Source organism: Macadamia integrifolia, chromosome 5 (assembly GCF_013358625.1).
Source record: "Macadamia integrifolia cultivar HAES 741 chromosome 5, SCU_Mint_v3, whole genome shotgun sequence".
NCBI lineage: Eukaryota > Viridiplantae > Streptophyta > Magnoliopsida > Proteales > Proteaceae > Macadamia > Macadamia integrifolia.
In genome coordinates, this window is record NC_056561.1 from 2,016,822 (window position 1) to 2,044,450 (window position 27,629).

At 37.8% G+C, this 27,629-nt stretch overlaps 2 protein-coding genes across 5 annotated transcripts in view; one reads left to right on the forward strand and one right to left on the reverse strand.

Moving 5' to 3' along the window:
* The window catches only part of LOC122080060 (EEF1A lysine methyltransferase 2-like), a 10,492-nt gene extending 3,597 nt beyond the window's left edge, over positions 1-6,895 (forward strand). The window contains exons 3-7 of the mRNA XM_042646931.1: positions 2,440-2,640; positions 4,041-4,137; positions 5,283-5,386; positions 5,588-5,639; positions 6,229-6,895. Coding sequence (XP_042502865.1) covers positions 2,440-2,640; positions 4,041-4,137; positions 5,283-5,386; positions 5,588-5,639; positions 6,229-6,453 — 679 coding nt within the window. The 3' untranslated portion in view covers positions 6,454-6,895. The remainder of the gene's footprint in view (positions 1-2,439; positions 2,641-4,040; positions 4,138-5,282; positions 5,387-5,587; positions 5,640-6,228) is intronic.
* Positions 6,896-14,665: 7,770 nt separating this feature from the next.
* Positions 14,666-19,365, reverse strand: LOC122078840. 4 transcript variants are annotated; one of them, XM_042644999.1, is made up of 9 exons: positions 19,047-19,365; positions 18,550-18,576; positions 17,848-18,192; positions 16,330-16,401; positions 16,159-16,226; positions 15,895-16,045; positions 15,590-15,670; positions 15,408-15,497; positions 14,666-15,328 (listed from the first exon to the last, which is right to left on the reverse strand). In XM_042644999.1, the coding sequence occupies exons 3-9, from the start codon at positions 18,097-18,099 to the stop codon at positions 15,242-15,244; spliced, it is 801 nt and encodes a 266-aa protein (XP_042500933.1). In that variant the 5' UTR covers positions 18,100-18,192; positions 18,550-18,576; positions 19,047-19,365; the 3' UTR covers positions 14,666-15,241. The 4 variants fall into 4 exon arrangements, with proteins under 4 accessions (XP_042500933.1, XP_042500932.1, XP_042500931.1 ...); XM_042644998.1 differs by lacking the exon at positions 19,047-19,365 and adding an exon at positions 18,654-19,003; XM_042644997.1 differs by lacking the exon at positions 18,550-18,576.
* Positions 19,366-27,629: the final 8,264 nt, after the last annotated feature.

A 27,629-nucleotide genomic window follows, 5' to 3' on the forward strand; every position in this document is an offset into this window, starting at 1 on the left:
TATAAATAGAGGAGCCTATGTACTCATAATTGGAGATTTGAATGAATGAATTATTGAGTGATTACTCTTTAGCTAAAAAAACTGTTATTGAGAGGTGAGATGCCTAAACCTTTGAGGGGTGTGATTCCCAAAACCTGAGGGGTGAGATACCTATTCCTTTATTCTCTTTCACCCTTCTCAACCCTCCATCGATTCTTCTTTTTCTATTTTTATTTTCTGTTTATTGTTATTCGAAGTTTAGACCTGTTAAAACATACAAAATCAGAATCAGTCAGCCAAAGAGTTCTTGTTCTTGAAGCCAATCGACCCTCATTGCTACCCAAGTTTGAGATCTGATCTACAGATCCTTTGGAGGACTGGTTCTATACTCTAAGATCAATCGATCCTCTCTTGAAGGTTATCTGAAGAAGACAAGTTGATGTTTCTGCAGAATTCTTCACATTCTCTCTCTTAGGTCTGAAAATCAAGAAAGTGCGTAACTCCATAACCAGCCGTCAGAAGCCCTTCATATTTGGGGGTTTTTGTGCCCTCCCTAGGGACTATCTACACCCAAAAGTACAGCTCAATCGGACTCCCACAGACCTGGCCGCACCTTTCTCTCTCCAGCTCTATAGAAGGTCTTTCTCTCTCCTATCGGGTTGGGTTTTGGGCTGGTTTTGCTCCTATATGGGTATTGTATCCTTGGGGGTTTATTTGATGGTATTATTTTTTTGTTTCTTGCTCCTATTTGTATTGTTTGGGGTTATAAACTGCGGAGTTAGTTACTTGTAATCTACTCCTGCATTAGCTGGATTCAATTTTTATCGAACTTGGCCTTCAGCTGGGCCTGGCCTTCTTCTCCTTTTGGTAACATGTTATATACTCCTGCCCCGCATCAAAATGTCACCTGAACAGGTTGCTATTAGGCACTTCTTTTTTGATAATTGTTTCTTAGTCTTTATAATGAGAGATGCTTACAAATTAAAATATCAACTGTTCTGGTTTCTTATTGGTATTTGGTGGGCCCAAACATGCACATTTGCCTTCATAAGCAGAAAAGACAATCGTAAAAAACAGGCTGGAATAACTGAATTTCTATTAATAGAGGTCTATGAGTTAGATTAACGGGTCTATTCTTTCTATGGGTTTGCATGAAAACCATTTGGTAACACACTGGGCAGGTATGGCAAAGTAACTGGTGTGGAGCTGTATGTGATAATTGGTAGGTTTGACAATTATCATGAAGAAACAGATGGTTGGCAGGGAGGCTTTGAATAGTTTTGAAGAAGGTGTATTTTCATACTTTCCTTTGGCAATGGCCCTTGGATGCCCTTGGATAGTACCCAAAAAGATAATGGTATTACAACTGAAGAACTCAAATGTAATTTTCTGATATACTTCCCAAAATGTCCTGACAATGGATGAAGAGAGGATTCTGTGTGTACGCTAACTGTCTAGTGTTGCATGCACTGGAGTTACAGTATTCAATTTCTTATTGTGTATATGTGAGTTACTGGCCACCTAATGAGGTGTAAGAACCACCAATGGCTGCCATACACACTGCTCATCCATTCAGGATTGTTAGCTGTATCTCCTTCGTCTTTTCACTTTGACTTCATGTGAACCTTTTATTTATTTATTTATTTTTTGCCATTTCTGATGTTTCTAATCCATATGCAAGGGAGAGAAACACTACTCACAAAGAATTTCCTTTCCCACGAGGGACCCATTCAAGCACTAACAATGTTGCCGTCTGATCTTCAAAATTTTCAGCCGATACTAGAAGGACCCAGCCTGATTTCCCAAATAACAGCCTTCAAAGGTTAGAGAATCCTGATAGCATTTCATCTAGGGCCTATCTCTTCATCCAACAGCACATCATACTGAAAACTCCTCTCAAAACCTTTCATTGTTGCCATGCCTCATGCTTAAGTTTGTTCTCTTATGGATTTTAATAGAATTTAGGGTAGTTATCCATGTAACAATGGAAAGTGATGTTTCTGAAAATCACTAGACAAATCTGAGCCATTCATTTGTACATTATTTTTAACTTAAACCGTTTGTTCCCACTCAAAGTTGGGAGAGTGTACAGTAATTTTTAGATTATTGGTACACATGCATGGACATACACAGGATGTGTCCCAATAAAAAGGGGGTATTTGATTGAATTACACTCTAAAATTTGATGCTTGGCTAATCTCAAGTCTCGACCATGTCCTTGCCATCCAATGGTCGGAATGGGCATATCATCTGTGTATGTGGCAGAATAGATACCTAGTGACATTTGGAAAAATAACAGACCTTTGTGACAATATAATTCGCCTAAAATTTATTACTAGAAAAAAAATGTTTGGGGTTTCTAGATAACTTATGAACAGAAAATATTCTTCTACTATATATATTTAATTTTTTTTGGTATGACAGCTTTCCTGGGTATTGATATATCTGCCTTCTTACCAGGTTCGGAGTTGAAGTCATGGATGTCGTTGCATCTTGGACAAAAAATTTGTGCATAGACATTGCTCAAGGTCGTGTGAACAATTTGGTTGATGATGTTGGATCTCAGTCGACCGAACAAGGTGTGAATGATTTGTCTGGCTGGAGTGTACTTGATGTTGGAACTGGCAATGGCTTGCTTCTTCAAGAACTTGCGAAGCAAGGGTACTATCCTAAAAGTATTGCTTTAAATTTTATAATTTTTTTGAATGTGGTTAGTCCAGAATAATGCTCTCTGCAAGCAGTAAATATTTCAGTTCATTGGATCATATCCGTCCTTCATCCAGTGAATTTCAGGAGAATTGGTGCCATTGATACAGAGCTATGTGCGATCGCATGCAGAAATTCTTTTCTGTATTTCCATGACAGGGAAGGCAATGAGTAGATTTAACTGCTTAACCCATTAACCTACCTGATCCAGTCCAGTTCTGGGATGATTGTGCAGACTCATGCTAGTTGGGTTAATGTGGGTTTGGTTTGATCAGTTGAACCAAATTATTAGCCAAGGTTTGGTTTTCAGGCCTAGTTGATCTGTTTATTTATTGTACCAATGATGCATATAAATTTATACCTCTACCTTACCAAGGTATCTCTCGGGCATGAAAGTCCTTAGTCCTTACCATGATATTAACTTCTTAATATAGGTAAAATCGTACTTATTGGCAGATATTGACATTTTAAGAACTTGAGTGTCGAAAACTGAGTTAGACTAATCCAGGAGATTTAAACCTAAACAAATACAATGACCAACAGAATAGATGCCAGGTCCACAGCCATGTTGAACCTGTGTTCTCTGCACTCGTTTTTAGTGGGAAATAATCGGCTGGGCAAGTTGTGAATGAAAGAAGCTGAACCTCTTTGAAAATATCCTCTGGTAACTGGTCATGATAATGTCCCTCCCTAGTTAACGTGTTGGTCCAGTAAAACCCACTTTGATTCACAACTTCCACGAAAAATGGATTCCAGTGGTTTCTGACCATTGTTGATGGCTCGGTCTGCACCATGGGTCCCAATTTTTATCTTTTGTTTTGCATCTAACTTTCATTTGGGGAAATAAAAAGTCTATCCTAAACTCTAAATGGTTATGTTATTTGTCATTAAAGCTAATCAGATGAATATAATCTGTCCATCCCACAAAGATCTTATGTTTTGGAGTTTTTTATGTCTGTCTGTTTGTCAATTACAATATCAAATGGTTTAAAATGTTATTACTCAACCATACTACCCTTAGAATGTTTATTGTTTAGTGCATTAGTGCATTAAAAATAGAGGAAAGAGAATTTAATTAGTTGTAGGAAATCTATGAGGATAGTTTTGGAAGATTCGTTGAAAATATTTAGGTAATTAATGCAACAACAAACTTTTCTGAAAAATGAGATTTGCTAGAACTTGACGATCTTTGTGGGACAGAGGAAGTATTGAAAAAAGACAATTTGAGAAGTGTTTTAGTTAGAATTTTTTTTGTACAGAGTAGCACAAGTACGTTGCTCGAGAAAGTTAACATTTTTTTTTAAGAATACTACCAGGGCACTTATGAAACAACTTCTAATATGGTCTATATCCAGGTTCTCTGATCTGACTGGAACTGATTATAGCGAGGGTGCAATTGATCTTGCTCGAAGCCTTGCTGATCGGCACGGATTCACAAATATGAACTTTTTGGTATGTCACAACTTTGAGATTTATTCTATGTTTTGGTATATTTAGTTTTGCAATCACTTTTGTTTATTCTTATTCTTATTATTATTATTATTATTATTATTTATTATTATTTTTTTAAAATCTAATAATCCTTATTTGAAAAGTTAAAAGATTTATCTAAGATCAAGTTGTACAAAAGCCAGTCCTGGACACCAAAACCTTCAGCTGTTTCCAAAATCAAATTAAGTTGATCTCCTCAATATATGCAAATCTTATACATAAGTACCTATATTAATAAATGACTTACAGAAAAATAATTTATTGGGCTAAACTGGACCAAAGGCTGGGGTTAGCCTGGCCTAAGTTGCACCCCTTGCTGGATTTACTTGGATAAAGAAACACGCAGATCCAGCATGAATCAAGCTAGATAAATTTTTGGTGCAGTGAGGCAGAAATTTTCATATTTCTTGAAATGATTTCCTTAGCCTAGAACTTTCTCAGTGATGAAGTATGAGTAGCTGTAAAAGATGTACTACAAACCAGGTTTCAAACATGGGAATTCAATTGAGAAAATCGGCCAATTTAAATTCAAACCCATGAAGGCAAACCCGATTTTGCTCGGTCCTTCCTATGAGAAGTTGAAGTGGCTGAATATACAGGCAGGTTTTGTTTTTGGCCAAAAAAAAAAAAATTTGAAAAAACACAATAAAACTTGCTACTTTGGCTAATCTTCGAGATTCTTCATCCGATAACCCAAAATCCCTAGATCTATGGAGATCTAAACCCATCTCTTGTTCCCCATTTCTGGGTGGAGGTTCTGGCCTACTTTTGGATCAGAATCCCATCTGGCCAATATTTACCCTATTGCTTGGGCATCAACTTACAAGCATCTGGAGGAGTTGTTGGTTATTGATTTTTTGATTGGGTCCATGTTTGGAGGGGGAGATGTCTGTACCTATTGTATATTTACTCCTGCCGTTCATCTTATGGTCTGTTTGGTATTACACAATAAGGAAGACACTTCATTCTTCCACGGTTTATGATTTTTTTAGTACTTGGTTAACTATTTTGGATATTTTTATGAAAGCCTTGCTGTTTTTTAATGCTTTAGCTGATCTTTTTAGACTTTTGATAGTCCTGTTCTTTACTTGATGCTTATGCCTTAGGTTGATGATGTTCTTGAGACAAAATTGGAGAGGCAGTTCCGACTTGTTATGGATAAGGGTGCTTTAGATGCTATTGGATTGCATCCTGATGGCACTATCAAAAGGTAACTGCAGTTTCTAGGTTTTGCCTCCTTTGCGGTTGCCGGATACTTTGCTTGACAAAATAGTTGAGAGTATGGTTCAGTGTCATGCGAGGAGCAATTGATGTTTTTCTAGTGCAACTTGGAAATGCTAATCCTGTGAATAAATGATTTCGTTGTTGGCAGAAATGGGATATGATCTGGTTTTGTTTGGTTACTTTTCAGGATGATGTATTGGGATTCAGTCTCAAGGTTGGTCTCACCTGGTGGAATACTGGTAAGCATTTGCACTTACCTTGAAGCTTGTTATTGAACTCAGATATTGGTTGAAATTCCCCTTGTTTATCCCAATGCAAGGTTTTTCATTTTCTGGACATCTGGCAAGTGGCAAGCCATTGCCTCCATAGGCTTCTTTTTAGATATCTTTGGATTGAAATTGAGAGAGAAGAGTAGTGGAACTGGCTTTCTTCAAGCTAAGTGATCGCTCTCTGGAAAACAATCTATCTTCTTCCCTTTACTATGTGTGAACATCTTTAAGTACATAAATTGCAGAGAGACATTGGACTTGAACCAAATACCCCCCAAGATTTGTGGACTCCCTTCCCACTAATATATGACAACTGATCGCTCAAGAACATGTGCTCTCCACAATCAACTTAACAACACTGGATATCCTTTAAAGCAACTTTACATCTGTGGACCCCTTTGCCAGCCTCAAAACGTGTGTCAACCCCCACTTGGATTATTATTAATGTCAAAGTCTTGTATTGCTCTTTGCTTAAGTTGATTCTTCGTAGCCTGGATTATAGAAAGAGGCCTAATTATTCTCCTCTTTTCCTTCTTGTTCTAATCACTTCCACCGTTAGGTGATTACATCATGTAACAGTACAAAGGATGAGTTGGTGCAAGAGGTGGAGAATTTCAACCAGAGAAGGCTAACAGCGTCCCAGGACCCTGAGACTCCCAAGGACCAAGAAGCGTGCAGGGATCTTATTTTCCGATACATCAGCCATGTTCAGTCATACCCAACATTCATGTTTGGAGGATCAGAAGGATCGCGTGTTGCGACTGTTGCATTTGTCCGAAGTTGAAAATATTTCCATGGAGGGATCTGGATGCTGGCTGCTGCTGATGGAATTGTACTGTCCGTTAAATGGGCTTCTTGTGTTTTCTGTGTGCAAGAGAAGGGCTGATGATGGTTGATGTGAGGGTAACAGTTATGATGCTCGGAATCGCCCCCCAGTTACTAAAATATGAATATTACTGACCTTTAGAATAGTTGAAAGTCGTTCTTTGGGCTTCTAATTTCTTAGGAAATACCATAGCACCGTGGGGAAGAAGACAGAATAGTTCTCTATATGTTCATGTTCATGTACTTGTTTTGGTAAATTCATGATTCCTGAGTTTCGTATAACGTTTATCCCTTGTATGTTAAGTCAGTGGTTGGTAGTGGTGAAGAGCTAACAGTTGAACGTCACATTCAGCTCCATTTGGTTGCTAGTAAACGGGAATTAAAATTGATTTTTTTAAAAAGGGGAAGGATTGTAATCAGAAATTCAGGATTGTGTAACCTACTTAAAAATCTTAATCATATTTGTTGATTAAAATTGTATTTAATCACTAGTTCCCCCCTTTTTTTTTCTAATCAAATGGATTACATTGTAAAATACATAAAAATTTAATAATCTAAGTTAAAATGTTTTTATTACACAATCATGTTAGGTAACAATTGCAGAAAAAAAATATTTATATAGGAAAAAGAAGCTTGAAGGTAGCATGGCCCTGCCTAGGCATAGGGGTGAAATAAGAGCTTCGCTCATGAATGGTGGAAATACAATCCCTGTTGATGTTTCTGCTCTCAGTGTAGGGCCACTGCTTTTGAGGAACCCTCTCCCTTTTTATATTCCTGCTTTTTTATTTCCCTTGCTATGAGAGACGGAGCATGTGGATGGTTCATTTGAATAATGACACCGATGGTAGAGGGAGGTGGAGGGTCACGGCGTCATATGAAATTGAAAGCTCCAAGTAGCTGGACAGGAAGAGGAACAGAACTCCAGAACAAAGAAAGAAACCTTTGCAAAAGCAAGATAAGCCAAATTACTTACTGTATGCTCTAAAAGGCAGCCCTTTATGTAGTGAGGAGGGAAGAAACTTATGACTAGTTTTCTGCTTTATCTTAAGTGCTTGGTTGATTTGGTGTGAACTTGAAGCTTAATTGTGAATTTGGAGCCTGAGGCTCCATACAGGCTTTGTACCCCTCACACTAATACCGACAGATTGGAATTTGAATTACTTTGATTACCAATCCGACGGTTGGTTGGAAGAAATTCCTTTCTAAGATCTTTTATATCGAGACTCGAATTGACTGGAAATGGTTCCCACTGATCAGCTTTGAACCAGATCATGTGATTACTGAACAATGAATCGCCATTTAAGCAGGGCAGGTGAGGGGTTGATGGCAATAGCATACTAAGGATAGCATTTCATATCACCTTTTGACTGTTGAACTCACCAACTCCTTGCAGGCTTTCAAGCTACATCATCTTCTCTACTTTTTCTATTTAACTTAGAAAGTGTATACATGTCTTGCATTGTTCTGTCTCTCTTTCTTTCTTTCTGGGTTCTTTGTTTTCAACTTGGGATTCATTCAATGGGAGAAATTTACAAATGGCAAAGATGGGAAGTTGCAGGGCCGGCGGGTTCACTTTGGGGCGCCGTTTTCAGCGAAGGAGAATACATGGAAGAAATGGTGGAGAGGACAACTTATTATGAGGATCACCAGATCATTAAGGGATATCTCATTGAGAAGGTGAAGAAACGTGAGATCATCAACCAATGGAGTAGGCAAGTGGTGGGTTACAATGAGGAGTTCAATTTCAAGCTCACCTCCTCCTCCTCCTGTGACATTTCTCATGTTTATTCTCATGCCCAAGTTACAGTCAAGAAGAAAAGCAAGGCCTGGAAGTGGAACACCACCATGCAACACCTCCTATGGAAAGCGTAACCAACAAGAAATTGAAGATGTGTTAAGGTCCATAGATGTGTTACAGTAATCCACAGTGATGATTCCTAGTCATTGGTATATATTTACAAATCACATATAGTAGTCATAGGTTTCCTTGGGGTTGGATATGGTTTCTCTACTAAATACTAATAGTTTGCCTAGGAGAGCCCTTTGCTGCTATTTTCTCTCGTTTTCATACTGTTGTTAATTAGTGAAGCTGTGGAAGGCTATTCAGTAGCTTTGCTTGAAGGTGCAACTATGTTGGTATGAATATGTATTACAAGAAGGATCTCTTCCTCTTTGTTGTGGAAATTAACTTTGTTATACGTAGTTAGTGTTATGATTTTATGCATGCTTATTCTATCTTAGACAACTTAAAATGAAGTGCAAGCCTCTAGGGTTATCACAAACCCAGAGTAAATGAATCATTTTTTTTACATAATCACGACCCTAATTTACTTGATCCAGGATTTTAGGAATAGGTATCAGATCGGATGTACATAGTAATTTAATAAATAAATAAATAAAATTTGAAAAGAACAAAGATAATGGATCAGAAGATACTAAGGAATTTTTAGGCTGTTGGAGTTTCTAGTAGTGTTGAAGGAAGTGGAATAAATGACAATGGATCATAGTTTTGGAACCATACATGGAACAAGTCTGGGAATGATCCCTTGGGACCCGAAACGGATTAATGACACCCTTATCTAACTACTGCCACGCTAATTAGAGGAAACCAAAATTATAGGAAAGTAAAATGGAGAAATCCAAAATCTTAACAGATTGAGCGAGCAGTTCAATCTGAATCACTATTCTCAAGGAACCATTTGATTTTCTTTTTTTTTTAATGTTGAGTATCAATCCCAGGGCCATACTGACCTCACAACCGTATGGACTTGATCATACTGAGATTGAATAAGAACCATTCAATTTTTACTGAAAACAATGAAGAATATTAAATATCCTATGTGAGTAGCCTCAAGAAAGTAAAATGAATCAAATTCAAAACCACACGCTTCCTGATGCAATGATAACAACCATTTGATTGAAAATACAGAATCCAACTGTTTTGGTCTAGTGGATTTGATTAGATAGATTTTGGATTCAAGAGGTCAAAAGAAGTGAGTCAACAACAGTTCTATTTTATGGAAGGATTGGAATCTAGATTGGCTCAAACTCTTGCTCAGTGATCCTAAGGTAAAGAGTTGATGATATTGATCATCCACCATGGATGCCTGCACGTCTAAACAAAACAAAGATTTGGGGATTTGGAAAGAACTAGTCTTGAACAAGGTAGTTCTTAGAGAATGGATCACTGATTTGATAAAAACTCCCTCAATATTGTTATGGGGGATAAGCTAGACTGATTTGTTACTTTAAGTGTCGCCTCATCTATCCAGGAGACCTAAACTCTTCATCTATAAATAGGACTGCATGAAACTGTGAAGCGTGAAGCTCTCTCTCTCTCTCTCTCTCTCTCTCTCTCTCTCTCTTTCTTGTGGGTTGCTGTGTGCTCGTGTCAGGATGTCGAAGAACCTGAATCAGATAAGCCAGAGGCCATCATGGTCTAGTACGACCAGCACATCACGCACACAAGGGGAGCATTCTTCGACTGCAAAGAGCAACTACTACAACAAACAAGATGGAAGCTATGGCAAAACAACTTCAAAGGAGACTTATTCCAGTTGTTCTTATGGTCGTGGTGGTCACAAGGATGAATATAAGGTTACCAACACTTACAAGGTTGGTAATTCCAAAGGCTACTCCGAGTACAAAGTTGAAGAGAGGTTCCAAACTGTCCATTATGGCAACTCCAACAAAAACTACAGCAACAATAACACCATCACCTATTATGATTCTGATTCTGATTAGTGCAGACTGGATCTATGTAACCTTTATGTTTCATAGACGTTTTAGGGTATGTGGGTCTTCTGGTTTCTAGTTCTCTTGGTTTAATTGAATGAACGAAATTAATGATGAATCCTTTGGATGATTCTGGTGTATGTTTTCAACTTTTCAGTTCTATGTTTAGAGATGAATGGATTTGGCTGGGTAGATCTATATGATTGAGAATTCCATTTTATCACAATTGTTTTCAACAAGCATTTGGAATGTTATTAAAAGAATAGGAAAATGAAATCTGTCCTTCTTTTTTTTTATTGTTAAAAAATCTGTCCTGTATGTGTGTCTTGTGAAAATAATCTCTGCCCGTTATTTTGGAGAGACAGTGATAGACATAATTGATTGTACTTGTGGACATAGAAAGACTTCAATAAGGTTATATTTGGAAGTCAAGAAAAGAAAAAATTCAAAAATTTTATCTTATTTTTTTACATTTTTTTCATTCTTTTATTTTTATTTTCTTGACTAAAACATAGCCTAAAAGATTAGTATAGTTTAAAAAAAAAAAAAAAAAAGGCAGAACTACCATTTTTATTCATAACATTTGAACCTTGTGGGCTGATCCCACATCGATTACAAAAGAGATTTGATGTGGATTGTTATGACCGAAGATGTGGGATCAGCCCACAAAGTTTGGGTCACCAAGTCATGCAGGAAATTGACAACCTTAGAGACGCATGGGCTATTCCAATACCATCCGGAAAGTCCTTTCAGATATTCTCACCTCATATCATATTCACTGGAAGTGTTTCTAGTCTTTTCAACAAGATTTGGTTCGTGGAGGTTAATGGTAGAAGTTGCCTCATTGAGAACTTTACCCTATCTTGTTATCTATCATGAGCAGCAGGGAAAGCAATGGCACCATTCAAGTAACTGATATAGGAACAAATGATGATGTGTTCAAGTTCTTGGTTTGGTTGGTTATTATGGGAAGATACGTGAATTTGATCAGTAATGATCATATCAAGACGAGGATCTAGAGACACAATGATACCTGGGGCTGTAGTGGGCAGTTGAAGAAGGCCCAGCCCATCTACAGGGTGAAATTTGAGTTAGGCTGAGCCCATAGGAAAGTTTGGGTCGGCATGGGCTTGGAGATTTGGGTTGTACCAAGTCGCAAGTGAAGTGGAATGGTATCAGCAAGCATAGGTACTTGAGGTCTACAATCTCTAGATAACTTCTCAGGAGTCTCATGCATGACCATGCCACTTGGCACAGATGGCAGCTCAGGTGGCAGTTTGAATTATAGAGCCTTGCAAGTTGAGATTCTCTATTCTCAAGGAACCCATCTGATTAAAAATAGAGAATCCAACTATTTTGGCCGGTCTTGTGGATTTTATTAGATAGATATTTTGGATATTATTATTATTTTTTTTTTACCTAATAAAAAACCCAGAAGAAAAATCCATCACCTATAAATAGGACTGCATGAAACTATGAAGCGTCTCTCTCTCTCTCTCTCTCTGTCTCTCTCTGTCTCTCTCTCTCTCTCTCTTCCTTCTGGGTTACTGTGTGCTTGTGTGAGGATGTCGAAGAACCAGAAACAGATAAGCCAGAGGCCATCATGGTCTACTACCATCAGCACATCACTTGCACAAGGGGAGCAGTCGATGACAAAAAAGAACAACTACTATAACAAACAAGATGGAAGCTATGGCAAAACAGCTTCAAAGGAGACTTATTCCACTGGGGCTTTTGGCCGTGGTGGTCACAAGGATGAGTATAAGGTCACCAAGGCTGGCAACTCCAAAGGCTACTCTGAGTACTCCATTGAAGAGAAGCTCCGAACTGTCAAGTATGGCAACCCCAACAAAAACTACAACACCACCACCATCACCTATTATGATTCTGATTAGTGTCAGATTGGATCTTTCTTTTGTTCTTTTCATTATATTAGTTTCTATTAAAGACTGTACTTAGTGATCATATGTAGGCTTTTCTTTCTTTATAACCTTCATGCTACTTAGTTTTAGGGTATGTGGTTGGTTCTTCTGGTATCTAGTTCTCTTAGTTTAATTGAATGGACAAAATGAGTCTACCATATGGTGATGTTTTTCTGTTCTGACCAATGCATGGTGTACACTCATTAGCCTGATCTTCTCACACTTCAGTCCTACGACCTTTTCTTAATTTGCTCTCCTCCACTTGGCCATCATGCATGGGCTCTCTCAATCTTATTTTAATCCCCATTCTGTTACGGATGGACTACAGATTGGGCTCATAATCCTTTATTTGTTGGTCAAGTTTCAGCATAAACAGGTGATTTTGTATATGATAATCAAGTTTAGAAAGAAAAAGGAAATTTTTTAAAAAACTGTTGAGATTCTCAATTCTCAAGGAAGACTGCATGAAACAGAGAACTTATCTTAACAAGGCAGTTCAGAGAATAGACTCATTTAATAAACCTCCTCGGATATGGATATGGTCTATGGGCTATAATTAGAACCATTAATTTGTCAGTTACAAGTACCAAAAAGAAGACTTAAAACCCTTCATCTATAAATGCATGAAACAGAAGAATTAAACACTTCATCGACTCAGCCCAGGTGACTTAAAACCCTTGCTCTATATATAGGACTGCAGGAAACAGAAGACTTAAAACCCTTTATCTATTCACGCCAGAAGGCTTAAAACCCTTCGTCCATATATAGGAATGCATGAACAGAAGACTTGAAACTCTTCACCTACCCTACCCAGAGGACAAACCCTTCATCTACCCTACCCAGAAGACTTAAACTCTTCATATCTAACCTACGTCTATAAATAGGACTGCATAAACAGAAGACTTAAAACTCTTCACCTACGATACCCAGAAGACTTAAACCCTTCATCTACCCTACCCAGAAGACTTAAACTCTTCATATCTACCCTAATCTCTCTCTCTCTCTCTCTCTCTCTCTCTCTCTCTCTCTGTGGGTTTGTGTGAAGATTGTGTGAGGATGTCGAAGAACCAGAGGCAATCATTGTCGACTACGTCCAGCACATCACGTACACAAGGGGAGCAGTCGACGACCACAAAGAGCAACTACTACGACAAGCAAGATGGAAGCTAGCTACGGCAAAACAACTTCAAAAGAAACTTATTCCTCTGGGGGCGTTTGGACGTGGTGGTCACAAGGATGAATGTAAGGTCACTAACACCTATAAGGTTGGCAACTCCAAGGGCTACACTGAATACTCAATTGAAGAGAACTCAACAAATGCAGTTGCTGTGCCTTTGGGGCTTCAAGAACTTCTGTATAACCTTTTCTTTTTCCAAAATTTGAGAGCAACTAATTGCCTTATGGTTCTTTCATTCATGTGTGGTAAACTATTTAATCAATTTCAAAATTGAAGATAAGATTCTAAACTAAAGTTGCGATTAATACTCCCATGTTGATGTAGCGGCCAACCCTCCCTGCTCCCTTCCCCTGCTGAAAGCTTTGATAACCCCTGCCTTCTCCACCATTCCAACAATCAGGCACTGTTTTCTCAGCCACACTCTCATCCTGGACAATTATCCTATCTGGTCAAAGCCATTTTCATAGCCCTGACAGCAGGGAAAGGGTTGCCAAAAACTAAAGAATAGATTTTTGAAAAAAGGAAATCTAATTTGGTGATGATTCAGAGGGTGTGATTGGGATTGGTTGCAGAAAAAAATATAAAACAGAGCAGAGGGGTTCAAAGCTGACGTTTTGAATCGTCTAAAACTGGGAATTATGGTTAGATATGGATAAGTTTGTTAATATAGGAATGTCTGACCATTGTCTCCATAAATGCAGTCAAAGCTTAAATTTCAGAATGATTCATCACTTGTTGAGACTTGCTTTCAATGCTGTTCTATGAAACGGCTTGAAGGGGATGATATGGATAAGTAGAAGCTATTATAGTATGAAAGACATCAACATTGACAAGACATATAACAACCCAAGTGTCCTCATGGCCTATTTTTTATGGATCAACTTGCAATGACTTGGTCTTCGTATCACCCTTGGTGTTGTGTTCTGCACCAGGATCCTTGATGCATATGACTAGTTTTCGAAGTGAAAAATGTTGCACTTCGGTCCTTATCAACAACAACAGCAAAGCCTTGTCCCAACTTAATGGGATCGGCTGCAGTTTGATCCTTATGATCATTGCCAAATTTTGGCTCAAAGAGGCTCATCTAAAGCATTCATAGATTATACAGATACACCATTGTGCTGGTAGTTTCACACTTTGATCCTTATGATCATTGCCAAATTTGTGGCTCAAAGAGGCTCATCTAAAGCATTCATAGATTATACAGATACACCATTGTGCTGGTAGTTTCTTCCGAAAGAATTCAAAAAATATAAGGAAATACGATTTGATTCATAACAGGTGAAGAGAATCAATTAATTGGGGAAACGGAAACAACTGAATACAAAGCCTTCTCATGAACAGAAAGAGTATTTCTTTAACTTTTTTTTTTTTTTTGATATGCTTCTTCTAATACAGTACAGAGGATCAACAATACAACAGCTCCACAGCAATATCACAAATCCCACGTGGGAATTCAATGAAACAAAGTATATACAGAATGAGCCCTTCATCTTTGATTGCGTGGCTGATATTCTACATAGACTATACATATACATATGCGAATACGATATTGGTATACATTTTAGCTTTCAGATGAAACGAATGTGTGATGACACGTATCTGAAAACTAACTGGAACTGTAACTGAAATGAACCCGAGGATCGCTTGCCGAATTCTATCGCCAAGAATGGCTCTCATGTCAATGAATGCGAAAGCTCAGTTTTGTATTATTTAACTGATAGGAACACCTTCATTCTATAACTTAATTCTCTTCTCATCCCATATTTGATTGTGAATGATGATGCTTGCCTTCTCTCAGCTAATGGTAAGAGTGTTCTTCACGTCATATAGCTTGGGATCAGATAGCTAGTCATCATCAAACATTGTCTTCTTTTTCACTCTTTCATCCAAGTACCCAGTGGTATAGTAGCCTAGTGAATACGAATGACGTGTGGCTGGGACTGTAGATTAGGCTGTTCATTTTCTTCAGCGGACTCTGTAATGGACATTTGAAGGTCCTGCATCAAGAAGTTTTATTAGTAAATTTATCGTGTTGGTGGTAGAAGTTGTCCAAAGATAGCAGGTAATTGATAATACCTGTTGTTGTCGCCGACGTTTTATGGCCATTACTGCCTTCACCATTATATATATTGGAAGAAGAATCCCCCCAGCTCTCAATATAAATAACTGTCAGATAAAGTAATCAAGGAATGAAGCAGTTGAAAATGTAAAGTATTTTCAGTCCCTACTGAAAGAAAAGTTGAGCCAGCTAGACTTACCATCAATAGTGGAAACGAATACTCCACAGCCCCACTAGCTACAATTGGAAGCGTATGTCTTAGAACCAGAAGAACCATGAACTGGTTAAAAACAGAAGGGGAAACAGAAAAGTAAATGAGAAGAGAAAAGGAGTCTTTGTAGTGAAACATTGATAAATAGAAGAAGCTAAGCATCATAATCACAATTCAACTGAAGAGTACACTTATAGCTGGTGCAAAGCCATTAGCTCAATTTGATGGTGCACCCAGTTACACACGCACGCAGGCACACACATATGTGAGAGAGAGAGAGAGAGAGAGAGTACAATTATAGCCACTGTGCGGCAGCACAGCAGACTTCTTGAAGTGGCAGCTGAATACTCATCATAGTCAGGATCCAAGAAGTTACGCTCAGTTGCAACCATTGCTATAAATCGAGGATTATGCAGGTCCCTTCTGGAAATTTCCCAATTACCCCTGACAGAAACACCATACAAGCACATAACTAAGATGTCGTAGTAACAGGAGAAACCAGGCCCTGCCAGTGGCAGTGACATGTAGGCTAAAGAAATATTAAGATACAATGGTACCTGAAGTTCATAGGAATACCCCCATAATGGAACAACTTAGGTGGTGCTGTATAACCTGGCTTAAATTGCTGAAAACCTCACAGATTCAATAGAAAAGAAGTTAATATAATCAATCATTGGAGAAAGTCAGAAAGAAAGATTAAATGTGCGGCTAAGAAATGAATAACCCACCTGGTGACATATCTCACACATAGTGTCACCCTTCTCATTGCACCACCTCTGGACACATCTGCGATGAGCATACTGCAACAACCAAGAATTAGATATGAACAAGTCAGATTATCAAACATATCTCCATACAATAGGTTAAACGTAACAAAGGCAAATATCTGAACGAAATGGATTAACAAAATAACAAGCTGGAACACCATTTTAAACCAGAAGCAAGTAAATTAATACTTAAACAAACAAAAGACAAGACAATAGCAGCTTTCTTCAGATGGCCAACTGTCGGAATCTAAGACTGGGAATGGAGAAAACAGGGAACCCCAAAATGTAGACTAGAAAGAGATGCAAAATTTATAGCACAGGATAATTGTTTTATTCAGTATAACCAAAATATTGAAATAAACAACAATATCTCTCACTAAATTTTACAAAACTATAGTTTATGGAGAAGATAATGTCAAAATATTACCTCTGCCATCAGGAAATTTTCTATAGAAAACAGAGAACTCATTATCTACCCTAGTTCCATTATTTTTTGCAAGGGGGAAATTTCATTTCTTAATTCCGATGGAATAATGTGCAGAATTTGAATATCAGTCCCAAAGAACAGAAACAAACATCTGAACCCAAACTAGAACTTAGAATAAAGACCAAATTGATCTAGACTTGGCATTTCGTGAAGCACAACAATTTTAAGAGCATAAGACCCAGTGAACCTTCAAAGTGGTGCTCGTAGCGCATATTAATATATCAAGCCAACACCAGGAGGTTGCATTGAAGCCCATAAAGAATAGAAAACCATGTCTTGTGTTAGCTTAGAGAGTTGAGTTTTGTCCACTGTTTAAAATAAAATAAAAAATCATCCCATTACTTTTTTTCTTACTATTTATATAATTATTTGACATCATGAAGAGAACTACAACAGGTCAAACACTTCAATCAAGTTAAGATTCTGGGCATTCATCAAAACCCAAATGGTCCTCAACCACCAGTCAGCAACTTGGACTTGAGTCAGAGTCGTTTTATGACATATCTATCATTACATCACCTGAAATGATTTGATTCCACCATGATAGTTGAATAAAGGTTCTCATTGAGATTAAAATGGAGACTGAATGTTCCCAAACAACTCTCTCATTCTCCCATGACTTGGTAAAATTTCTAGTAGAAAAAGTCGCAGGCCTCAAACAGAAATTTACCCAAAGAAGAAGTCCTAAACAGAACTCTAAGAGTTGAACAAGAGCAGTTCCAGGACTTTATCAGAATTAAAAGGTTGCCTAGATGGAAAATGTGGATAATTGAAGCTCATGGAAGCCTCAAAATGCAGAAATGCATCGATATAAGAGGAGAAAGAAGCATACTAGAAGTTGTACATATCAGTATGACATACAGAGAAAGCGATGAATCAAACTGTTAAAACACGAACGCATAATTCAACATTCTGACCTACAAATAAAACCATTAGATCGCGATGAAAAAGGATTTCAATCAGGAAGAAAATATGGAAATAAAGAAACTAACCTTCAAGCTGCCACAGCAAGAGCAAGGTGTCTCCATGTTTGAGTCTTCATCCTCATCCTGGCAAATTCTGCACTCCACCAATTTCCTCGGAGATGACCCATGATTGAAATCCATAGTATGGGAAGAAAATTCTTTAATTGTGGCTTCAACTACCGTGGGGCTGGTTTGTAAAGACCTGTTTCTCTGAATTGCAGCTTCCAGAGTTGACTCAGTAAGTAACCGATCAACCAGCAACACGAAGTGATCCCCCATCTTCAGATAACACTCAAGAAAAAACTGAAGAAGAAAGATGTATAAAAACCAGGAAGAGCCCCTGTATGCAAACCTTTAATTTCACCGAAGGTCCTGAAAACACCCAACACAATCCAAACAAAGCCTCAAAACTATAAAATAAGAACTTAATGAGCAATTAGAAGAAGGGTATCAGAATTTAGGGGAAAATCAGACAAAAAAGAGGACAACTTCTACAACATAAACCAGCGAAGAAGCCACAACAAAAATGAAAGAACCTTATCCATAAAAAGAAAGCGGCAACAGAGAGAAACAATGATAATAATAGGATAAGAGTTACCTTTAGCAGCATAAAAAGAAGGAATAGAACTTTGACAGGTTTCAGAAAAATATTAAATAGAAGCTTACAAAAAAAACGAAAATTTTGTTCAAAGAAAACAAAAAGAGGAGATTTGAAGCAAATGGATTTACCAGTCAAACTCAAAAGCGCAGCTGAAGCTGCATCCAGAACCAAAGGGGAACCATCAGGACATGGAGGGAAAGTACGAGAAAAGAAAAAGAAGGACGAGAAGTACCTTTAGCAGGAATCAACTATGAAGAATAGAAAGTATTTAACGAAAGCAGTCTTGAGAACGCAAAAACCAACAATCAAACGGTTAAAAGAACCGAAAGCACGCAGCCCACGAACAATACGATGGAATCCTCAATTGAAAAAACACGTCTAACAACGCAGGAAATACGTCTAAAACAGAGAAAAGCAAAGTACCCAAAACGGGAAATGGAAGAAAAGGCAAATTTAGAACAGACCAGATAAGAACAAAGCAGAAAAGAGGTAGCTTGATCAATAAAAAACCACTCCACTATGGACGAAGCAGAAACAGAAACAGAAACGAGAGCAGCAGATAAGTGGAAAGAATGAAAAACGAAAGGAAGGAAACAAACGAAGAAATAAGGAAGAAGAGACTTACAAGGAGGGGTTAGGATTTCTTGACGGGAAGAAAGCTCTTCCTGGGTTTCTTCGAAATCTCTGTTTTGTAACGAAGCAAGAGATTGAGTGTCGTCGTTATAGGAATGCCAAGGCAACAACAAATCCCTTATAACAAACAATATTTATATCTCTCTCCTTCTTCTCCTTCTTCTCTTCCTCTTTTAAGTCTGAAATCTGAATCTCCCTCGCTTTGTGTAGGTTCTTTGTTTGTACGGATCGAGACGAAAAGAAGAGAGATTCTAACGGCATGCCCATGACCGCCACGATTCCATTTCTTCACCGGTTTTGCCGTTAAAAGCCCTTCTGTGCCTCTGTGGCCACAACTCCCCAACTATTCCATTTTATACTCACTATCTTCTAACTATTTCCACTTTTACCTTTCCGCCACTTGTCAACCAGGGGAAGGATCAGGATTTAAAAAAAAAAAAAAAAAAAACCGGGTCTATCGGGTTCCATTCACCCGATTCGGGTCAATTCAGATCGGATTGGCCAATTCGATCCCAACTCCGACCAATTCGAATTGGACCGATCTTATATGAAAATTAGGGTTTAAGATCTTGGTTTCTGGTTTTTAAGCCCCGAGGAGGAATCGGTCGATTCAGATCAAAATCGATCGAGGCTGATCTTGATTGATTGATTCGGCTCGATCGATCCTTATATGGATTCTTTGTTTAGATTCTTATCAATTTGAATAAATGGAATCAGTCATCCTTCCTCACCTTTGACAATTTATTATCATTAGTTAAGAGTGCCACGACAATAGGGTTACTAACTAGTGTACTAGGGTTAGCAGAGCAACTTCTCATTGAATCAAAATCACTTAGGACTATGGTTTGAGAACTTGGTATTGAAAATGAAATCGATAAAGATTGGACAAAAATATCCTTGTTTTTAGGTTCAGACTATTTTACCCTTCAGTAGTACCAATTCACCGGTATGGTATCAGCTAAGAATTGGGATTCGTCAAGGCCAACTCCAATCCGAAACCATGGTCAGGACCGGTTCGGATCCTGATTCAGGGTTTTAAAACCCTGGGAAGATCCTTTTGGGATGGGCTTAGGGTTGGGCCACCAAACAGCACAAGCCACAAGTCACAAGTCACAGCAGCCTCGATGACAATATATGTACCAGATTTTAGCCATTAGTTGGGGATGGGCCCCAAATTCTTTTGGATGTTATGAAATATAAAGTGGCATAGTGGTACCTGGCATAGAAAATGATCTCTTATTTTTCGAAGGACTTAGCTGGGGAAAAGTCTGTGGAACTGACATGGGAAGGGCATTTCTGTTAATAGCTACTATCCAATTTTAGAGGTGGGCCCGTGAAGACTGAATGACACAAGCCCATTATAAATTTAGAATGTGAAATTCTTAATATCTTGTACTAGAGACGTTGTCGTAGAGTACCAAGGGATTCTCTGGTCTAAAAGGCCACGGTAGTAGATGACATGGGAGGGGTAGAAATCATCATTGCCAAGTACACTTCAACCTATGGTATGGGTGAGGGTGGAGATGGGTGGAGTTCACATCTTCTGCAGCGAGCAGTGAGGTGCAATGAGCATCGGACGGTTGAGAGCGTCTAGGCACATGTCCCAAGGGTCTCTTAGCCACTTGATGCTCACTACACCGATGCAGCGGTTGTTGACGATTTTCACATGGATATGGGTGGGGGTGGGGAGAGTTTATTCCATTTTGGTGCTATTTATTAAAGGGTGTCAATTTAGAATTGAAATGAAAAAATCAAAACTAAAACTAACCGTATAAAAAGAATTGACACGAAGAAATTAGTGTATTTTGGTTTTGGTTTTAAGCTAAAAAATATGGATTTGTATCTAATCAAATTAAGCATATATAAATCGAGTCTAAACTGTACTAAACCCTAAAAAGCTAAAATACGAGTTTTAAGATTTCAGTTTTTACTTTGTCTCTTTCACCTCCATTCTCGACTATTGTAGTCAGAGTCGGCCCGGTCGGGTCAGGTCGAAGTTATTCGGGTTGAAATAATAGTCTTGGAAAATGAACTATCTAATGGTGTGTCTTTATTAGTGCAGAGGGTTAGTTTGAGTAGCTGGGAAGTTCCAACTTCCAAACCCGATTTATTGATCAGTTAGGGAATCAGGAATTTTCAATTTAAAACATGAGAAGAAACCAGGCAGGTCTGAGGGTTAGCTTGCCAACCCTACCTAGTAAATGATCTAATTATTCTCATTCTGGTTTCCCCTAAGAGCTATCTTTCATTTCATCACTCAAAAGCAAAATAAAGTGATAAGTGATGACAGGTTTTACTGCCTTTTTTGGCTTCAAACATAATAAGTTTTCCTTTGATTTTGAATACCCATTACAGAATCCTTATAAATGTGATTTTGGATTTATTTGAGGGACAAGTTTTCAAAGCACATGTTAGCCCATAACACTCTTAATTTCCTTATTTTGATTAATATCTGAATTGGGAGTTAGGCTCCACATTCCACAAGGTCTAAAGCAAGGCCTAGAATCATAAATGGTCCCAAACTCTTCCATGCATGGAACATGGAAAGTCCTAGTCTTGCCTCCTCCCAAATAAAAAGAATAATGGACTAAATAAGGGCCTTTTTGGATGGAAGTACTACGGTTGATAGTTCCATTAAACTGTAGCAATTTTCTTGATGACTTCTGCTAATGGATGGATTATATAGATATCTGCATGGCTGGAACAATTGCAACTATATCATGTCCATTCATGTGTCACCTCAATTCTCAACCATTAATTAAAACAAATTTCAACTTGATTTCTTTTCTTTCTTTTTTTGGCTAATAACGGGTATCCAGGCCTAGTCTTGCGGGTCCATACTGACCTCACAACCGCATGGATTAGGTTATACTGGGGTTGAATGAGAACCATTCAACTTTCACTGAAAATTGTGAAGAGCATTAAACACCCCAGTGTGAGTGGCCCAAGGTATGCCTAGTGGGAGTAGAACTTAGAACATCCGAGTTTACGGCTCGTACTAAATTCGTTGCTCACCAACTACGTTACCCCTTGGGTTAATTTCAACTTGATAGTAACTTTTCAATGTTCATTAGTAAATAGCTTTTCTTTTGCAAACTCAAATATTTTTAAGTAACATTTTTTTTTTCCTTAGTGAAAAGTAGATCTCTTAATGGTATTTAATCCTCTGATTGAACTAAAAAGTAGATCTCTTATTTTGGATAATCGATGATACGGATCTAATCAAAACATCAAATCACCTTTGGTTGGAGAGATTCTCTTTCACCATTTGACACATCATGTGAGCATGGAATGGTTTTAAAAGGAAAACTCAAATAACAAATATTAAAAAGCTTTCAAACAAGTTATAACATTTCAGTAAAAAAAAAAATTCAGACAAGTTATAACATGTTTTAGCGAGTATTAAAAAGGTTTAAATTTTAAAATAGGGTTATTTCAATGTCGTTATCTATAAATTATAGAACTTTTATATTAAATCAAATGTTAATTGCTTTCTTCGGGCAGCCGGATCGGATTAAATTCAAATCCCAACTAACATTAACAACTAACAACTAATTTGAAACACACCTTCCCCGAAGGCCCCAATATAAGAAAAGGATCCTATAATACTAGGCATTCAATCATTGTGATTTAAAAAAATAATAAGTAAAGTAAGCTAAATTTGCATTAAAACCTTGGTATTGCAGAAGATTAGGTTATCAAATGTCAAAAGAAGAGCCGCTTTTGTTATTATATATTATTTCATAAATTAGGGATTGTTGGGGCCCCACATTGTATGCCATTGATAGTCTATAAAATTGGCGGTTGAAGTTTGAAATGTTTTACCAATTGTTTCTAGCTAGATCATCAGGTTTAATCTATCATTCTAAGCACTAAAGGCTCTAACTTGCTCTCCATGGAAAGAACCTTGAGTGAGAATTTGGTTTAATCTAATTTCGGGTTGATCCAATAAAAGACAAATCAATTCAGCTCAATCGAAATCCGGAGCAAACTGACCAATTGACACCCCTACAAGGACCCATTAATTTAGTTAATTGATTCCAATTTTTTGGGTATGGGTCGGTGCCTGTATCAATCACCATCGATAACGATACAGATTGACTGGCATCAGCTCGTATTGGGCACAAATTAAAAAAAAGATTATTTTTCGATTGCTATTCGCAATATATATCGGTCTTGTATCAGGCATGGTGAGTGCCGATACATACCTATTTCCATCATAATTAAGTTGTGTAATAAAACTGTAAATCCTGAATGACGGTGCATTTGTAAGCAATAAAACTCGTGGACTCCAAGTTTGGAAAAGGAGATAGATAAGTAGTGCATTAGTATCTTTTCTGAACTCCTTGGATTGCAAGTTAGAGAAAAGGATTAGTTAGATTTAGATTATTCTCTCTAACTAGACCAAATACTTAGGTTAGAATATATATTGAAGGATTAGGCTGGGGGTGAGGTTTAGGTAATCCAACTTGAATAGTAATGTTGCATTCAAATAGCTTAGAATCAGGAATATCATCTCTCACCACAAAAAAGGGGGAAAAAAATATTCATGAATAATATCAGAAAATCTTCAACATTGGATTTCCATTACATGAAGAAGACGGGTATCATTATATTATATACATATATATAGTCGACCCATTTAATTGAGATAAAGCTTAATTGTAGTTGTTGTGTATGGTTTAAAACACATTAATACTCCTATAGTTCTTTTCAAGGATATGTTTAATTTATTGAAGGAATCAAAGAAAAATTGTATTTTGTAGTTCAATACCCATCAAATGGGGATGGTTGGTGGCCATCCCAATCTAACAAGGGATCATCTTATCTCATGTATGAAGTCAGGTCATCATCATCACCAACACTTTGATTATCTAATTGTATTATTATTTGTTATCTCGTTATCATGGAGGATAAATGGATTATCTATGTTTGATTGATGACCAATATAATTAATTAGTGTAAGCTATACCATCCGGGTTATGAATTATTGTCATGGTTCATAACTTGGTTGGACCATCCGGGTTGAACCATTCAAACTTGCCACTTTGATTGCCAAGAGAAACCTGGTATGGTTTCAAAACCCATAATTGATTAAAAATCGACCAAAAAAATTTACAAATCTTTGATTTCAAATATAAATATAAAAAATAAGTTTTATTGATTTTCTACTATATTTTACTAATTAATAAAAATAAAAAAATAATCAAAAATAAAGATCTAAGTCCATTTATTATCGATTCCAGAATCTGACATTAATTAGAATCAAGGTTGGCCAACCCAATTACACCTATTTTGATTCGATATTTGAATCTATGATTAAACCTTAACATATCTTCTATTGAATTGATAGAACACAAACCTATTAGAACCAGGGTTAAAACCAGAAAAAAAATATATATATATTCCTTTATTTTGTAATTCAATGCTGGTCTGGTTCTACAAGTAAACTTATAGGACAAGTGGATGGTTATATTGGTCTCCTAAAAGGTCATAACTGATAGAATCATGAATCAGTGAGCCAATTGGCTATTGGACATTGGGGCTTTTCTTTGAGAGATTAATCAAAGACAACATGGAGGTAGTTGAACAACCTACCACGTGTGCCTGCATGGTTGTGATTTGGGTGCATCAGATTTTATATGTGTAGGACCTACCTACCTCTCTCTATCTTTGTCTCTCTAAATAAAAAACTGAGAGAGGAGCAGGTGGGTTGACACTGTTGATTATTCAACGACTCAAAGTTCAAAACACCCACGTTTCCTTTCCTTCTAAAGTTCTTTTCCCTCTAACTTTACATACTTTGCTGATCACAAAGTGTTTCTATTCCTTATTATTTACACAGTAGATCTGCTTCTCTAGTCAATGGTGATGCATGCATTCTAAAGTCCAAACAGATTGATGATGTATATATGTGGGCCCACTCACATCTTAATCCATTAACTGATCCAAAACGGATGGGCATGATGACATGGAAAACTAATGTTGCATCTGGTATACATTATATATTCTTGAAATGCATTCTAGATCGATAATGTGTATTCTCGACCTATGTCGTAAGCAGCATGACTCTCGAGAGCACCATAAGTTGGCCGAGCATGAGCGGCAAAATCAATGCAAGAGCTCTTCGCTCCATGCTCTCCCCCCACATGCCTATGCAATCCAAAAGGAACAATCAACAATTCTCGATCAGATCATCAAGCGCATATCTTTGGCTGTCACTTGTTTCTGATCACTCCAGTCTTCCTTTATTTTCTTTAGAATATCGTTGTTAATGGCTATTCTTCAGTAACAAAGCAATAAGAGGTTTGAAGAGGCCTACTTTTTATCGAAACGAGAATACATAATGGGCATTTTTACACATTCTAGAACGAGGCCCGCAAAGTGACTTTATATATCAAATATTTGGGTTTTGCTTTAAGAAAGGAATGTGAGATTAATGTGAGATTAACGGAGATGTTTCCACAAAATTAAAGTAAGATGTATAAAATGGAGAGAGGCGTCTAGAGTGCTATGTGATCGACATATTCATCTAAAACTTAAAGGAAAAATTCTATAGGACAATTGTAAGATCAGCTATGATGTATAGTGCGGAATATTGGGTAGTCAAGAAATGTAACATATATAAGTTGAGTGTGATAGAGATGAGTATGTTGAGATGGTGTGTGGCAAAACTCTAAGAGATAAAGTGAGGAACGACTATGTTAGAGTTGATTTGGGAGTTGCCTTGATTCAGGATAAGCTCAGAGAATGTCGATTACAACGGTTTGGACATATCTAAAGGAGGCCTCTGGATGCCCCAATACGAAGAAGTGATCAAATTTTGATACATGAAACTAAAAATGCTAGGGGCAGGCTGACAATGACCATTGATGAATTGGTAAGGCAAGACATGCAAAAGATAGGTCTTCACCCTAGTATGGCATCTAACAGAGCTGCCTAGATGACAAAGATCTAAGTTGTTGATTGTTCATAATTAAGATGTCATAGAGTTGTTTTTTTTTTTTTTTTTTGCAAGACCCATTCTGAAAATTTAGAATGGAATACATACCAAACAACGTTTTTTAAGATTTGAAAATATGTTCTAGACCTGGAATCCATTATAAGAATGCATACCAAACACAAACTAATAAATCACACCAACACACCCTTGATTTCAAAAAGTCTAAGCCAACTAACTCCCTCTTATTTCAAAAAAGTCTCATCTTTCCACATCTGCTCCCAAAATCTCTGACTTTCTCCAATCTCAATCCCCCATATCCTCAGCCTCTAAGATCTCTCCATTTGCCATGTAAAATATATCTCCATTTCATCAAGGGACAAGACATCCCCAGGAAAGAAGACTCCCATAACCCCAGAAGCGGGAAAGATGGATCCATTCTGCAACCTCAAGAAAAGACAACTCCCTTAAACCCCAAAAGCAGGAAAGATGGGGCCCATTTTGCAACATTATGAGCCCACAGATTCCTAACTTTGCTTGCTAAAAATCAAGACTGCACATTTGATATCTCTCAGAACCACCAAGATTTTCTCTATGTTAAATTCCAACTGATTAAGTTGCCTTTAATCCAAGTCTGATTACTAGCCTCACCAACAATGGCTGGAGTCTGGTAGAGATGTCCATTGCTACAAAGGCCAGCCAAACATTAAAACACCGATTCTGGGCCCGGTCTAGGTCGACATGGATCAAAATCGGCCAGTACCGATCTGGATCATGATTTCGTGTTTCTCAAACGCTGATGGGAAGCAAATTCTCTCCTTCTATTCCCTCCACCTAGGGGTGTCAATGGGCCGGGTTGAGCTGGATCCATAAGGTCTCTTAACTCAAACCAAGCCCAGTCCAGCCCTACTTCAGGCTGAGATATCTCAGCCCAGGCCTAATCCTGTCAGGCTTAGCCCAACCCTGATGGAATCTGATTGGGCTGATTTAAGCCAACCCAAACCAGCCCAGTACTATTGGCTGCTCGATTGCTTGATCTTGATGCATTACATGTCAAATACCAAGTTTTGATATATGTAGATTGCAGAAAACGAAAGACTTTTTACAGGTCTTTTTCTATAAGTACCTGTTTATAATTATTAACATAGTTACGTTATTATGTAATTAATAAACAATATTGGGTTGGGTTAGATTAGGTCAGCTTGGGTTGAGTTGAGACCTGAGCTTGGGCCCAGCCCAACCTGGCTTAGGCCTGAAATTCTCAAACCTAACCCACCCAATGGGCTGAAATCCCATACCAAGTCCTATTCGGATTCAAGGTGAGTTCGGGCACCCCTACCCGTATGATTCTTTTCTATCCAAATATTTTTTGATAGAGACAAGATTGAGGTGCAATCTCCTCCAATTCATTCTTCTTCCGCCTCTTCTCCAATTAATGGGCCGCCCAATTAGTGTCCATTTAACCATTCAATGACTTGGAGGACTTAAACATGCATCCCAACACATGAGCGAAGACTTAGACATGCATCTCAACACAAAAGCGCACATCACGTAGTCCACCTAACCATTGGGTGACTAATTGAGCAGCACAATAATCCGAGAGTATCTTCCACCTCAGCCCCCCCCCCCCCCCCC